General features: G+C 27.0%; 1 protein-coding gene across 3 annotated transcripts in view; it reads right to left on the bottom strand.

Annotated features, from left to right (window-relative positions):
- Positions 1 to 14,532, bottom strand: part of LOC111031309 (E3 ubiquitin-protein ligase UBR4) — a 35,778-nt gene extending 21,246 nt beyond the window's left edge. Inside the window, exons 1-29 of one of the 3 annotated variants that reach the window (XM_022311193.1) lie at positions 14,352 to 14,532; positions 13,715 to 13,887; positions 13,507 to 13,604; positions 13,199 to 13,435; positions 13,003 to 13,136; positions 12,753 to 12,928; positions 10,602 to 10,771; positions 10,433 to 10,545; positions 10,178 to 10,323; positions 8,745 to 8,994; positions 8,448 to 8,559; positions 7,534 to 7,709; positions 7,291 to 7,459; positions 6,986 to 7,182; positions 6,784 to 6,904; positions 6,491 to 6,714; positions 6,215 to 6,433; positions 5,913 to 6,109; positions 5,693 to 5,837; positions 5,397 to 5,568; positions 5,177 to 5,291; positions 5,026 to 5,103; positions 4,677 to 4,902; positions 3,666 to 3,817; positions 3,311 to 3,529; positions 3,018 to 3,220; positions 2,661 to 2,955; positions 351 to 804; positions 41 to 259 (exon numbers count right to left, since the gene is read on the bottom strand). In XM_022311193.1, the coding sequence (XP_022166885.1) occupies positions 41 to 259; positions 351 to 804; positions 2,661 to 2,955; positions 3,018 to 3,220; positions 3,311 to 3,529; positions 3,666 to 3,817; positions 4,677 to 4,902; positions 5,026 to 5,103; positions 5,177 to 5,291; positions 5,397 to 5,568; positions 5,693 to 5,837; positions 5,913 to 6,109; positions 6,215 to 6,433; positions 6,491 to 6,714; positions 6,784 to 6,904; positions 6,986 to 7,182; positions 7,291 to 7,459; positions 7,534 to 7,709; positions 8,448 to 8,559; positions 8,745 to 8,994; positions 10,178 to 10,323; positions 10,433 to 10,545; positions 10,602 to 10,771; positions 12,753 to 12,928; positions 13,003 to 13,136; positions 13,199 to 13,435; positions 13,507 to 13,604; positions 13,715 to 13,824 (5,127 nt within the window). In that variant the 5' untranslated portion in view covers positions 13,825 to 13,887; positions 14,352 to 14,532. Of the gene's footprint in view, positions 1 to 40; positions 260 to 350; positions 805 to 2,660; positions 2,956 to 3,017; positions 3,221 to 3,310; positions 3,530 to 3,665; positions 3,818 to 4,676; positions 4,903 to 5,025; positions 5,104 to 5,176; positions 5,292 to 5,396; positions 5,569 to 5,692; positions 5,838 to 5,912; positions 6,110 to 6,214; positions 6,434 to 6,490; positions 6,715 to 6,783; positions 6,905 to 6,985; positions 7,183 to 7,290; positions 7,460 to 7,533; positions 7,710 to 8,447; positions 8,560 to 8,744; positions 8,995 to 10,177; positions 10,324 to 10,432; positions 10,546 to 10,601; positions 10,772 to 12,752; positions 12,929 to 13,002; positions 13,137 to 13,198; positions 13,436 to 13,506; positions 13,605 to 13,714; positions 13,888 to 14,143; positions 14,324 to 14,351 lie in introns of those variants that run through there. The other 2 variants (XM_022311209.1, XM_022311200.1) reach the window with 2 other exon arrangements.
- Between the last annotated feature and the right edge of the window lie 1,628 nt (positions 14,533 to 16,160).

Raw genomic sequence — 16,160 nt, 5'->3', positions numbered from 1 at the left:
AATGAAGTATTAAGTATTAAATGTACTTTAAAATGTTTACTTGACAAAAATTGTTTTCTTTTGCCCCACAGTCACAGAAAAAGTTTCCGAATTTAGCATAAGTAACATCATGACCTCTGTGGCAAACTTTAGCACATATACTACAAACTCCAACACCTTCTATCATCTTACATGTATGACAATGATACCAATGTTGATTCATAAACTCTTTTTGAGTAACAGTAAATGTACAAAGTCTATAGTACAGGCTATCTTCATCCTGAAAAATCATAAAATATATTTATTAAATACCTAATTATTTTAATAATAAATGAGTAACAATATTGTTATTTTAAATTATTAATACTTACAGAATCTTCATTTAAAGTTTCACCGTCGCCATCATTACTAGGTAAAAATCCATCAAACTCCATACCATCATAGTAGAATAAGGACATGGAATCTAATGATGAAGGAGATACAGAGTTTTCTAAATCGTTATGTTGCATAGCAGCTATAATATCCGAGATGTAATTCATCAAGCAACTAGATGCAATCACAACTGGTGGATATGATTGTTTGGGTTCAGTTATCTCTATACTTGCCATATTAGATTTCATCCAATTTTTAATAGAATCAAGTAACTTGACACTAGCTTTAAAAAGCTTCACATGGCCAGAGGGACCTCCATAATCTGCTAAACGCACCATCTGAGCAAACATTTTTGAAAACCCATCCCCATTTTCAAAAGCTAATGTGTAAGTTACAATTGGTATTAATGTTTCCAAATAACATAATGAAGCCTTAGTTTTTAATTCATCATTTCTGTAAAAAAAAATATGATATGTTTATATTTTTATAATGAATAACAAATTATCATTATTTGACCATTCTTAATAAAATACTACATCCACAGATTTGACATTTTATTTATATTGCACATAATATATTGTACTGGATTATTGAAAAAAAAAAACAATTTTGATTTACTTTATTAATCAATAAACTGTATTTAAACAGAATTTACAACCCATTACTTAAATGCGTACATACTGGACAATCTTAAAAAGGGAAGAAGGTGATTGCTCTTCTGTATATTAAGTGTGGTTGTGCCTAGTCATTGAAGAGTAAGTTACTGTAATGTATATGTTAAATTGTTTATAATATATTGTATATTTTTTGTTTACAGAATAAACAACTTATGAAGAACCTAGTACTAAATTTTCAAACCTAAGGTGTAAATATTAAACATTTTATGAATTTTTAACTACAAAATCAAATTTTCGTGATTTTGACAAAATTTGAAAGAATTCTAAATGCTATAAATATTAATAAAAAAATTGTGTGACTATGTATTTTGGATATTTTTTATAGGTAAATAAGCAACTTATAAAGAACCTTGCATAACATTTTCTAACTTTTGGACCACAAATGTTAGTATTGACAAAATCGAAAAAAAAACTAAAAAAAATGTAAAATCTTTAAAATTAGATCAAAACTTTCATTTAAAAAAAATCATAATACACATAAACATTTAGCGAAATTGTAAAGCATCATCTAGTTATTTGTTTTTGAATTGAACCAAAAAAACAAAATCAATTTTGTCAAATACTGGTCTTGTGTAAAAATTGCCATTTTTTTTGTTTTTCTTCTTATGAATGAAAAGTACTATAAAGTTTTCATTAATGGCCTCCCAATGTACAAACTAGATCCAATCTGCTACCAAAAATCATCCCTAAAGTTAAAAATTGAAGCATTTTTTCTGCTGCCTACGGTGATGACCAGGGCATTTTTTTTCCTAAGCTATATAATAATATATAATATGTTAATTTGGATTAAAACAAGACATTTTTATTTAGTATTTTTAACTAATTTTAAATTTTAAGGTTACTTTTTTCATTATTAAAGGATTTTAGCATATACACTAAAATCCTAGTTTTTAAATAGCACTTTAAGTTTTTTGTCTAATCAAATATTATTAATCGAAATTTTTTTAAACAAATCTATCATAGACGGGGATCCTTGGGAGGGGCTTACGGGGACTTAGACCCCCCAAAATAAATAATTTGAAGTTAAAGCCCCCCTAAAAATTAAGAAACAAAAACATACTTTTATACAGATCACAGAATGTTTTAGGGATAATTTATTATTAATATTATTAAATAAATACCTAAATTGTAAAAAATAAGAATTTTACATCAAATTTATATGTAAATTTGTTTTTGTTTGGATCCAAAAACTATATTTAATAATTAATAAGGACTAGTAAGCCCCCACGGGTTTGTTTGCTACCAACTATTTGAGCCCCCCTCAATATTTCCAAGGATCTCCGCCTATGAAATCTATATAACTTTAAAATAGAGATTACGAGTAATAACAAAAAATTAAGTGAAAATAATTCTTTTTTCATAAGAGTTAAAACAAACATATAAGTTCAGGATGCAAAGACTTGAAATTGTGCAGTCTTAAACACGTTTTCTTTAATTACAAGAACATTTTATAGTTCAAAATATATAAGAAACACAAAAAAATAAAGTGCATTTTATACATGCATTATTATAATTTTTTGGAACTTAACCATGACAGTGATGACTGACAGAAATTGTTTGTAAAAAATAAACATCACTCAAAATAATAAATGTGGATAAATTTGGTTAATATAACATCATTATTTTACTTACATATCTAATCCAACAATAAAATCAATCATATTCTTGATCAATTCAAAATTTTCTTCGGGATCAATTAAATTTGATATATTGTTGATAAAATGTTTAATTGAATTGGTGTGTTTATCACTCAAAAAGGCGCTTAATTCTCGGGATAGAGTACTAGTGGCATCAATTAAATCTTTATCTTTGTTCCAACCAACAATAATTCTTTGTAACCAAAGGTCCAATCTATTTTTCGGATCAGTTGATAATTCAATAATTGTGCGGCACATTGTTTTAATATCTTGATTATTACTTATTTTGACTAAAAATAAAAATAAATTAACACAGAGTATAAGAATATTGTATAATTTCTATGTGACTTACGATTTGAGAATAACCGGTTAGTTAATCTAACAAGTGTCTTAACAAACACTCCAGATGAAATAAATTTTTTCATTGAAATACTTTCTTTATGCACATTTCCACAAAACGTTCGTAGAACAGCATATCGGGCAGACGAAAAATCAAATATTAATTGTTCAATCCAAAAAAGACTATGTATCAAAACTTTCTCAGTTAAATAATCCCTAAAGAAAAATAATTCAAGTACTAATTAGATATGACTCAACAGGATAGATAATTTAAACTTTTAAATACAAATAAATAATTTCTCTCACGTATTGGTAGTATCATCACGTTTAAATTGAATTGCCAATTTTCTTATATTTTTACTTATAAGCATGGATATCATAGTAGCAGGGTCCTGATCTCCAGGACTTTGTAATTTTTCCAATGTAGGAATAATATGTTCCAACAGATTTTGCGATGAACAGTCAATTGTCATGGAACTCAAGAGGTTTGCAAAATCAGATCGTAATTTAAAATCAGTGCATAACCTAAATAAATTAATAAAAATATTTTATATGTGATTCAAAAACAAGGTCTTATTATAAAAAATTAGTATCATTGAGTAACATTATCTTTCCTAGTAAATAACAATTTAAATATATTAAATGTTAAAAATAAACTTACTGTATATTTTCTGTGATGAATACAACAAGTGTATTAAGTAATCGCTTTAATGATGGGGTGTTCGAATATATTGACTGACTGGAGACAAAAGATACATGATGTTTTATGATATTTTGAATTAAATATTCAGGTGAAGTATCCAAGCTAGAGTTCTATAAAATTAAAATTAATAATTTTAAGATACATTATTATACATTTACATAGTTCACCATGAAGCAGTGCATTACAATTTCACCAATTTTCAGGTGGTGGATTTAAGGATTAGAATTATAACATGTGAATTACACAAAAACATTTTTTGATGTGCATATATAACTGTTAACTTCAGCAATACTAAATATATGATAATTCTATCAATATTATAAAAAGAAATTAAAAGATTTAACCAATAAAAATTATACACTACAACTTCAGACAATTAATTTGTTGAACGATTAATTATAGCATTACATATTAAATATGGGAACAGAAATCTGTCATAATCAAATTTAGTCTTAACTTAAAAATAATATTAGTGGTTTACATTTATTTTGCAGATAAAATAAAATAAAATTTAAAAAAAATAATAAAATTCATTCCAATAAAATAACAATATAAAAACCTACAAAAATATTATCATATTAAAATAATATGATACTGACAAAAAAAGATAATCTAGTTATTCAAAATTCTTTTATTGTATGAAAATGAGTGATAGAATAGAAGCCAGAATGTTCTGTCACAAAACCCCTACTATTTTCAGGAAAATAATGAATTTCGAATAACAATATTAGTTAGCAATCTATTTTACTATTTATAGTTACCCATCTATGGTGTTAGTGTAAACATAATCATGAAATCTAATTAATATTTATTAATAATCATAACATTTAAAAACGATGATTATGATTACTCTGCAGGAAATACCAAGGCAATAGGCATATAAGGCAACCCCCCCCCCCCCACGAATGTAATTGCACATGCCCTTGTGAGTAGTTAAGCAAAATTGATAAACCATACAAAAATACAAACCTTCAACAGGGGACCAATGGAAACTGAATTCCATTTTGTTAAAATTGAAACAATCCATGATGGAATTGTTTCAAACAATAAAGATGGTAAATTGTAAGTGATCGGAGAAAACTCTAAAGATGAATTGTTATTTGTCATTGACAAAATTATTTTCAAATTTTTCAAATCACCCATTGAAAATTTCTGAGTTTGGTTCAAATTAGAAATTTGATGGAGAAGGTTATTTCTATAATGTAAAAATCAAAACATGTATTAAAAAAACTGTATCACGAATGAATGAGATATTTTTTAACATATTTTGATACGCAATTTAAATTTATTTCTTTGAAATTTTAAATAAAATACATACTTAATATTGGTAAATGTCAACATAGCTAATTCAATACAATATGGCATTAGTACTTGAATAAATTCAGTATTTGAATCACTGCAAATTAAAATTATATCATGTACAAATTAAAAATCATATAGTTAAATAGTAAAATAATAAATATTATTACTTGGAAATTTCTTCAGGTGTTTTTCCTGGTTTACATGAAACATACATTTTTGAAATAACAGCATCAAACAGTATCACATCCAATAACATTGGAAAACTACTTTTTTTTGTGGCATCTATATTTAAAAATATATATATTAATTTAATACACAATAAAATATTGGGACTTTTGAGATTGTAGATGGTATACATTTTGGATAACAGAAACTAAAAAAATATACCTGCTTGGCGTAGTTGTTGAATAAAATGGACTTCTGCTATTTGATAATCATACTGTGTTGTTGAAGCTATTGAAGATACAAATTTCAATAATTCTCTAGAACATAATTTGTCGTTTGTATCTGTAGAATTTTCATTGCTTTCCAAAGCACTAATTTGTTTGTACAAACCTTCCTGAAATTCAGATATTTTAAGAAAATAGAATTCAAAAGTAAAAAATTAACGATACTAATTATGATACATGGTATTCTAATATTATACTTTTTATTTATATTTAAATATGTTTTAAAATGTTTACCTTTAAAAAATGATAGTAAATTTTGGAACCAGTTCTAGGACCCCAAATTAAGAAATATAGCAAATTGGACGAATCAAATTCACTAGTTTTTTCTTTGATCATGTCTTGTATTTTTTGAATAGGAACAGGTAACGATAATAATAGCCTAACATAATACATAAATGAAAATTAATTATAATATAAGAACATTTTTAAAATTAATATTTTAATGTGTACATACTTCCATGCAAGCGTAAAACAATATTCAATACTACATAGGGTTAACGGATTTGAATATTGAGCGATTTTATTTTCGATTCCATTGTCATCCACATAAGACTCATTGCATATATTTAATGTTGAAGTTATATCCAAGAGGGCTTCTATTAATTGAGGATAGCTTAACTTCTCCGGATGGTTAAGTATAAAATTAAGAGCCTGAAAACATGAAATGGTATATTTAAATTTTAAATAGAAGGAACTATTTTAGTTATGCTTTAACATTAAACATAAATATCTTGTGTATATGTATTAGGTATTTACCAATCCATCCAGTTTAGGAGCATCATTTACAGCCGGTTTCTCATCTAATAGTTTATAAAAACAGGGAATTACTGCTCCCGAGCATCCAACATTATCTGACTTTCTACGTAAATTTTCTTCAATTGTGTTATACAACATATAAGTATTTTCATCAGTTGTTTGTGCTTCATCGCCATCTACTTTTATATCACTTTTAATGCGCATCAAGTTCCATTCAACCTAGTATTGTATAAAATGTTAACTTCTATTTTTAACTTGGATAATATATTATAATACCTGTGATAGTAAATATTCAGGCACATCATACAATCTTCGAACTAAGTAGTCAAATAAAAGGAGTAATCTACTTAAAGCTAAAATATGACTGTTATAAATCGGCTTTAAATTACATTTGGCACCTACAATAGTATTACAAATAGCTAATAGAATTCCCTTTTTATGGGTTAGCGACATTAAGTTGAACAAAAATATTAATAGTTGTGTATGCTCCACATTCAAATCTGAAATAAAAAACAATAGTTATTAGATGTCACTTTAATGTTTTTAAATGATTGAAAAAATTGAATTACCTTCAAAATCATCAATAATACTCTGAGGGTGATTAATTATACGGCTCAATGAATTTATCATATTTTGCCATATGTACGTAGATAATTCATCTCTTTCTGATATGTGTTTTTTTAATAAAACCTTAAAGGAGTATAATTCATGCAATGAAAATTTATTTAAAACTTAATGTAATAGGTATTTAATAGAGTATAAAATATTTACTTGAGCTAATATTGACAAAGTTCTAGGATAGATTTGTAACGGCCATTTATTGCCTAAAGCATCTAGAGGTATTTTTATCCCCAATAGTTCAAGAAATTCATCTTGTTGTTTTTCCGATAGATAATCTCTGGCAATCAAATTATGAATAAATATTCCAATAGATGAAGATACATTTTGGTGAGAGTCAACAATGCAAGCTAGAATAAATTCATCAATGAACAAAGTACATAAGATATCAATAAAAATATTTAATATTTAATTAATGACAAAATCATAAAAAATATAAAAATAAGACGACAACTTACATAAATCATTATTAACAGGTGCCCAGTCTACTTCTCCAATCAATTTAGCTAATACAATAAGGTTATCAGTTTGAATGGTTTTAGACATATAAGTGAAAATGTAGTTACACTCAGCATTTAAAAAATAAATGTCTAATACATTAAATATTCTTGTTATCAGTGCTAAATACTGTAAACCCAAAATAAAAATGTAAATTAAAACAATTAACATATTTTTAAAGTAAAAACAAAATTATATTTTACCCCTTCTGGATCATCATTTTCGGGGACAACACTATAGTTTGATTGATTCAATACACTTTTATCTAAATCCATATAATCCGATGCTTGTGTTTTAGAGGATACATTTTCAATTTGTTGATCTCCTGAAGTAAGTACTTCTTCAAACCAAGCACCAAACAAAGACTCATTGTCTTCATCTATAATCAAAATGATTCAATTTAAAAATATGATTTACAGTGATGTAACAGTGGTGTGGTTTGTGAAGTCTTCAGTTTTATGGGGTGGGTAGATGAGATGAGCTAATGATAATACATATTAATATATAAGGGGGAAAATTACAATTATTGTCAATTGATTTTAAAACCTATATTAAAAACATGTTCAATAGTGTATCATGAAGGAATGAACAATTTCAGTCAATGAAAATGTTAGGTATGCACGAGCAGCTATCAGAAAGAACCTAACAACTATTTCTAAATTTGTTTTTTTACCAAATTTTTTATTTAAAGACTTATCACAGAACAATTTTAATAATAACTGTGTACCAACTATCATTCTATAAAAAATAACTGAGGTAGCTTTTTTGATCCAGTTATTACTTTGGTCAAAGTTAGGTAAACCTCAGTACACTTCTGAAGAGTAGAAACTGAGTGCATTAATTTTAGTTTAAAGGATGGGAGGGGTTGCTGACAACATAAAACACTTAGCAAGATGAAAAAAATATATTCATACAATCCTACAATAATAAAAGAAGAATTTTTGTAATTTAATTTAATTTAATATGTGTCCAAAACCACAGAAAATTCTCAAATTATCTTGTTGTTAAAAAAATGGATGTAATAGAGGTAAGATAAAATAGGGGTAAAGAAGATTCAACAATAATTTAAATTGTCAGATCTTTCTTTCTTTCATCTTATGTGTATGTAATAAATTACCTCCATCTTGAGGTGCTCCACTTTCGGGTGTTCCAGGCAACATATCTATTGATTCTAAACTTATAGTGCGATTTATCTTATTTTTATTTTTGTTTAACACAAGACACATTACCTATTTTAAATATTAAAAAATCAATTAATAATCATAAAAATAATTAGTAAGACATATTATTAAATAGACTTATCTTATAATAATAATTGTTAATCAAGAAACATAATAAATTAATTTTTTAGTTTTTAACATAAAAACCAATGATTAATATAATTCTCAAAAAAAAATTTTTTAGTTATAATTACTTTTCGATGACTTATTGCTGCTAATTGATAAAAGAATTTAATCAAAGGTACAGTTTGAAAAATTCTGAGTAGTCGACTACATGCTCTTGAATTCGCACAGATATCCAAAGGAGCTGGAATTATTTCAGATTCAAAATCAATAAGTTTCAAAAGTTGATCTGAAGATGATTCTTTTCTAGCATTTTCCAAAAGATCAACAATCATAGTGAGCATTTCATTTGCTAATGCCACTGATAAGACATTGAATGCGCTAAAAACAAACATTGAAATGAAATAATTCAATTAACATCAAGATATTAAAATAATGGAATGTCATTGACATTTCCATGCTTTGAATTATGTATAGCATGATTTTATTTTAAATATAATAATAGAACGCATATACATAAATAAGACGAAGATGACGACACAATATGCAGATGTATACTCTTAAGCCGTTATCACACTTGCAGATATTTACAACAGACGTTCCTCAGTGGAATTTCGGCAATATCGTAACATAAGGTAGCAATTTTCTGCTCTAGGATGTCATGTATTTTAAAATAACATGTATTGATATCTAAGGAATCAGATTTTCTACCACAAATGAAAAATAATAAATTTGAGGGTTTTGAGGTATCAAACATTTCAAGGTATGAATTTAACACTATCATCTTGCTTTTTAAATTCTTGTCAGTGGTGGCTCGTGAGTTTCATATAAGGTGGAGCACAAATAATTTACCCTTCTCTATTAACATAATTTACCACCTCTAATTTATTTTGGTTTGAAATTTAACTTAAGTCTTGTATTATGTACAAGAAAACATTTAATGCACACCTAGGTAGGTATATGACACTACAAGTATTTAATAAAAACAAAATTATGACAACGAAGACAATAAGACCAATACATCCAGTAATTGTAATAAATTGTAATAAAAATAAAATCAAGGCACTATTAGTTTGTGCTCTACAACTTAATATTTATTGTTGGCAAGTGGGGGAAATCTACTATTGTTAATCTAGGCATAACAGGTATATGTCCACCGCCTGGTGCTTGCATAGCATGTAGGAAAGAACGAACATATTCAAACACATTTTTATATTTTGATAATATTGTCAAATACCTATACTAACTAAACATTCTGATAAAACTATAGAAATAATACATTATATTTTTATTTAATATAAATTCATTTAATTCAACATTTTTGGTACAGCACGTGTCTTAGTACCCTAAGCATGATTCCTTTTATTCGCTAAATTTAATTGTTTTATTAACATTTCAACTTTAAAAATTACTATGGGACTACTCAAATTATTTTTTCAAATATTCTTACACAACTTGTATAGTAGTTGATGTAAATATGTAACTTGAACCAAAATTTTGATTGCCTCTCATTATACCAATAATTATCCTAATTAGGTATACCATAAAATAATGTAATACTTACTTCTTTGGTGGTGGCTTTGATATTTCCTTTTTAGTCTTAGTGACCTTATCGTCTCTTATTGAGTTATTTTCATAATTTTTCAATGTGATATCTTGAAGACCATTAATAAGAATCCAAATAATAATCATATAATAGTTTTGATGTACCTATAATATTAGATGAATATAAAATAGTGAATTGTATTGATTCAAAAGCTTAATGTATATGTAAACTGTTTGAATTCAAGGTATTAATTCAAAATAATACGATACATACAGAATACGAAAAATTTTTTAGTATATCAGATACTGTTTGCATAATAATGACAGTTTTTTCAATTGTCTGAACAGCTTGATTCCACATAACATCATCTTCAATATTTATGCTATCTAGAAATTCAATAAATATTATTATGTTTTTAAGACAAATTTAAAATCCAACTCACCTGAACTTGTTGAAGAGTTATTATGAACACTTTGCACAAATAAAGCAAGTCTTAGACAAGCTGCCATAATACTCATAAGTTGTTGTAGACATACAACAGTTAGTGGTTCAAATATTGGTAATGCTAATGCATTTTCAACAAAAGTCATATCCAAAAGCACAAATCTATACCTTAAAAACAAAACATTAAACATGTTCATTATTTTAATATCTTTTTTTAAGGGGGATTCAGTGGAAACATAGGCCATTGGGTGTGGGGTTTGGTAGGGTAGGAAGTTATTTTATATATTTTTTTAAAATATTGCAAAGTATAATTTAATTTATGTTAAGAAGGAACTTTGGAATTGATCACTTTTCTTCAAATGGCGGCCAAGCAAACATGCCCCTACTACTTCCTGCTTTCCACTCTCTTTTCTACCATATTTGTTTTGTTATCTATTCATTATTTTGTATTATATATCAGACTCATAGTTTCCTCCTTTCCCTAATTGTTTTCCGTTCATTCATTCTTAAGTATACTTTTTTGTTTTTAACTTTATCTATTCAAGGAATTTTTAGTGTTCTTTTCAAGCATCATATGTTTTTAGAGATTCAACCTTTTTTTTCACATTAAGTATCATCCAAATGTCTGCCCCATACAGTACTATACTCAGTATAAAACTCTCGATAAGAGTTTTTCTGGTCATTTGACAAGTTATCGCCATGAAAAGGATTTTATTTTTGTAGAAAGCCTTTTTTTGCCTGTGCTCTTGTCCCTTTTTTGATCATATGCTATTTTACTTCCCGAATACATACAACATTGAACTGTTTCCAATTTCTCATTTTCAATTGTTATGTTCAACCTCAATGGCTGTTACTACATATTACTATTTTGGCATTGTTCTTATTAATTTTCATTCTAAGCTTTTTAAAGCTATTATTCATTTTTGTTAACATGTTGCTTAATTCTTCATCACTTACCACTGTCACCGCTTTGTAGTCCATAAAACACAACATTTGTACTAGCATACCATTAATTTTTATACCTCTAATCACTTCCTTTTAAAAATTTTTTAGTGAATTTTCAATGTATAATTAAATAGTGTGGGTGTAAATTACACCATTATCTAACAACCTTTTACAAAATATTTGCTTGTGACTTCTGTCTACGCTATACATTATTTCTCTATAACACATTTTTTTCATTTAAATATAACTTAGGAATAATTGTTGTATCATTGATATTGATATTTATAACTTTTAGAAATTTAAACATTATCCCAGTTTACGCTATTGAAAGCTTTTTCCGGGTCAAAAAAGCTATATACATTGGCTTGTTTACTCTACACATCTATAATGTAAACAAGGTTCCTTCTTAATGTGAATGTAGGGTAGTTGTAGATCTTAATTTATTTAGTTATTAAGAAAACGGTTTATGATAACTATAACATGCAAAATGTGTTATTAGTGTTAAATACAAAAATAATTTTAGGGTAGAATAAATTCCTAATTGATATAGGTATCTCAATCTTAAATTTTATTTTTTCATATTTATGTATATTAATAATTTCTTGTGTTTCTTAGAACAATAAGCCTACTAATAACCACATAAAGTATAAATTAGTGGTCTAATTACCATAAGAATAATATAGTAAATAATACTGCCAATGTACATAAATTTATATTTGTATAAATATATTAAAGTATTTAACAATTATAGAATAATTTACTTGACAAACTATGCATTCAATTTAATTTAAAGCTAAGTATTTAAAATGTATTTTGTCTGATTATAAAACCATGGTTTTTTACTTCATAACCTACCCATATATAAAACATTCAGATATATACTTAGTAATTAAAACAATGCAATTGGTTTACTTGTGAAATATACTCAATACTATATAACAGTACTGATTATGAGAATCAAATTATTATTTTTTATTTATTAATAAAGTGAATTGGGTACTTATCAGATTAAATTTTAAATGTATGTTTGGCGTTTCCTATTTGTTTAATTTTAAAATATATTTGTCAGTAAATATTGCTAGGGATTGGGCCTAGCTCTGTAGTTTGAAACATGAATTACAAAGATCTTAATGTTGGGTTATAACTTACAATAACAACAATTTTACTGAAAACATAATAAAGCTATATTTAACAATTTACTCACGAAATTTTAGCACCAGTTGACTCAGTAGAATGTTGAATATTCTGTTCCTCTGTAGAATTCAGTTGAATTTCCGTGATATATCTTTTAAGAATTGGTAGTTTAGTGCAAATTTTAAAAATTACATTATTTGCTCCCATTTCTTGCAAAGCAAATATATTGTTTTTAATTAACAACTTCTATGTATTGAAACAAATTAACAAACATATTAATTATATAAGTAGTTCAAATTCAATGAGATGAAATAAAATACCTTGACATATTTTTCGCCTTTTTTCAAAGAATCATTTAAGCGAATTTTACTTCTATCTAATGGTCTAATCATTTGTTCTGAAATTGATGAGTAAGCTAGAGATTTTTTACTTTCTTTTTCTTTTTCTTTTTCTCCTAAAAAAAAAATACAAGATTATTTTTAGTAACAATTTCAATTGTTTTTAATTTTTAAATACCAAAATTTGGTGCATTGGATGGCCATTCTTTTATACACATTACAACAGACACAAATTCTGAACTGTTCAGTGGTTTTCCAGAACATAATGCTGAAATGGCTGCTAGTGCTAAATTTAAATGAGATGAGTAACTATCCCAATTATTATCATTCACATTGACTTGTTCCATGTATGTCAGAAGGAATTTGAGAAGAACTTTACAGCTCTTGCTAACTATAGATAACTCATTATTTTGAACTATGAATGATAAGAAATAAAATCAATAAATATAAATATTTATAAATAAATAACATTTAAGTTAGTATTACATATATTGCAATGACGGCCGATGTAATTAGCAGCTAATGTGAAAAAATAGAAGTAAAATTTGTTCTCATTGACGTCGTGTTCACTCAAACATCTTTCACTAGAAGAAAAAATATATTAGAGTTCATATTTTAACATAATAATTAAATACATGATTGAAGGTAAGATAACAAATAAGAAGAAAGTACTTTTGTACCATTATACACAAACCTTTGATCAATAAATTTAAGCAAAGTATACAAATTGGCTTTTGCATTGGAACCTGTATCGTAAAAAACAAATTTTACAGATGTCCAATCCAAATCTGTTTTAGAAGCCATTTTTGGTGTATTGTATCCGAAACAACTACACAGTCATTTTCATTTTGGTTTAGGACTTATAACCTGTAAAACGCATACTTTATCAAACAACACTAAGTAATAATTTAATAATTGTTTATCAATATGCAATGGAAACTGTTGCAAACTTCTTAATTAGAACAGGAGCTAAGTGCCTACACAGATATGATCAATGAAATATAATTTGTGACTGCTATTTTAAACTGTTATCACAACAACGAATACATGATTCAAAGTAACAAAAAATGACATGGGTTTATTACAAATACGATAAATTGAATTAGTATAAAACCGTGTTGACCTGGATCACTTGAAATAATGGTACGCCGTCAAATATGAAGATAATTACGAACTGTATATATAAATATCCGTACGCATATACACGCACACCGTACCAATAGTAAAACGCTATTAAAATGACTTAGCAAGTTAATAATAATACCACTATCATTGTTGTTTAAACTGAAATACGCATTGGATTTTACGCGATTTGGTTCCGGAATACTTACAGATGATTATTGTCTTATACACTACTCGGCAAACAACAAGTTCACATGGTAAATCTCACAAATCGAGTGCAACTTTACATAATATTATTATTTATAACTCTAATTATTAAGAAGTTTGATCATGAATACACCAGAAACAGACGCGAATTTTGCAAAATCAAGACCAACTGATTTGTGATTTTACATTCCAGCCCTAGACATTGGTATAGGGTTTCAGTACAATACCTTGGTACAAATATAATTTGATACTAGTGATTACAAAACCGGATACGAATCTTAGTCCCAGACGACATACATTTACCAAGCTATCATTACCACAAACATTTTAAAGTTCATGAATATTATTATGTATTATTGTCATTTGTCGGATATTTCGACAGCGAAATCAATCAGTTTTAACTTTTAAAGTTATAACTTATAACTTGAACCAATAAAAAGTACAGGTATTTAGACCTCAGACGGATACAAATAATAAATATGTGGTGATAGTTATACAAACCCGGGAAAGTCGGTCTGCTGTATATTTTTCGACGGTTTGAGTGACCTCTCTCATCATAGAGTATACGTAAATTACTAAATCAGTGTATAAGTGGTTTGTCTGTACTTTGTAGTAATGGCTAAATTCACCTTACCAGCTCCCTCACGTTTTTTAATTTTGTTTTCAAACATTTATTTTATGCTTAAAATTAACACTACTGAAACCAATCTGGACGTACAGGATACAGATACAGCTACGGGGAAGTGCAAAAAAGACAAATTTAAATAAAATTCAATGCTTTCAAAACATTGCGCTAAGAAAATTAATAAATGCTCCCCCATACATATCTAAACATACTTTCCATACAGACCTAAAATTAAAAACTATCCACCAGGAAGCCAAACACTTTTACAGAAGATTCCACAACCGTCTTTCCTCCCACTCAAATCCTTTAATTAAAAACCTTTCCTCCCTTTCAATCCCTGGCAGTCCTCCTAGACAATTAAAACATAAATGGTGCAGAGACCTGTTACAAATTTTAATATAGAAATAAAAAAAAATATATTAACTAATTAAATATTATATAATACATTTACATTTTCATATATAACTATCAACATTAAAGTGTCATCATTGGGTGGCTTCTTTACCCACTTTTTTGTATTTTGTATACTCATGTTATCTGAACTTTATCATATATGCTTATTATGTCATCTGATATAGATTGTATTATTCGAATTAAAATTTAAAAAAATAAAATTCTTAAAATTATGGTGTAAGAATTGTAAAATACGAATTCAAATCCTGTTATCCATTTAACCTCCAAGATCCCAAAGGGCTTACTAGTTGCTTCCAATCCTATAACCTATATTCACTATTTAAATTGATGCTTCTTTTTTCATTTAAACCTTCTAAGTCCGGAGTGAGTTTTAACAAGAAACTTATTAACGCGATATTCAAAATTGATTATTTTTATCTGTCTTTTTAATGAAATATAAAAAACTAAGACAACTTTAAAATTTAAAAATATTTTTTCAACAGCTCAGGCCATGAATAGCAAATTCTCAACAGGCATAATTATACGTGTAGGTAACAGGTAAGATCATTTTCCTTAGGAGGAAATTTGTTTTTACAACTTATTAACATAAACTTTTTTTGACCAAATTTATATGCGAAAGAAAAAGATTATTAGGTTTAGACCTCATGGGCTTCTTAAAACAGTTAAGTTGGATGGACCTTAGTAAGAACTCGTAAACGCTTCTAAATATTGGTGACTATAGACTCCATTCAAAATTTTTCCCACTTTAACCACTGATTATTGGAAATAAACA

This window comes from Myzus persicae, unplaced genomic scaffold, assembly GCF_001856785.1.
Source record: "Myzus persicae strain clone G006 unplaced genomic scaffold, MPER_G0061.0, whole genome shotgun sequence".
Classification (NCBI taxonomy): domain Eukaryota; kingdom Metazoa; phylum Arthropoda; class Insecta; order Hemiptera; family Aphididae; genus Myzus; species Myzus persicae.
Note: the sequence above shows the minus strand (reverse complement) of the source record. Positions and strands in the feature narration are given on the sequence as shown.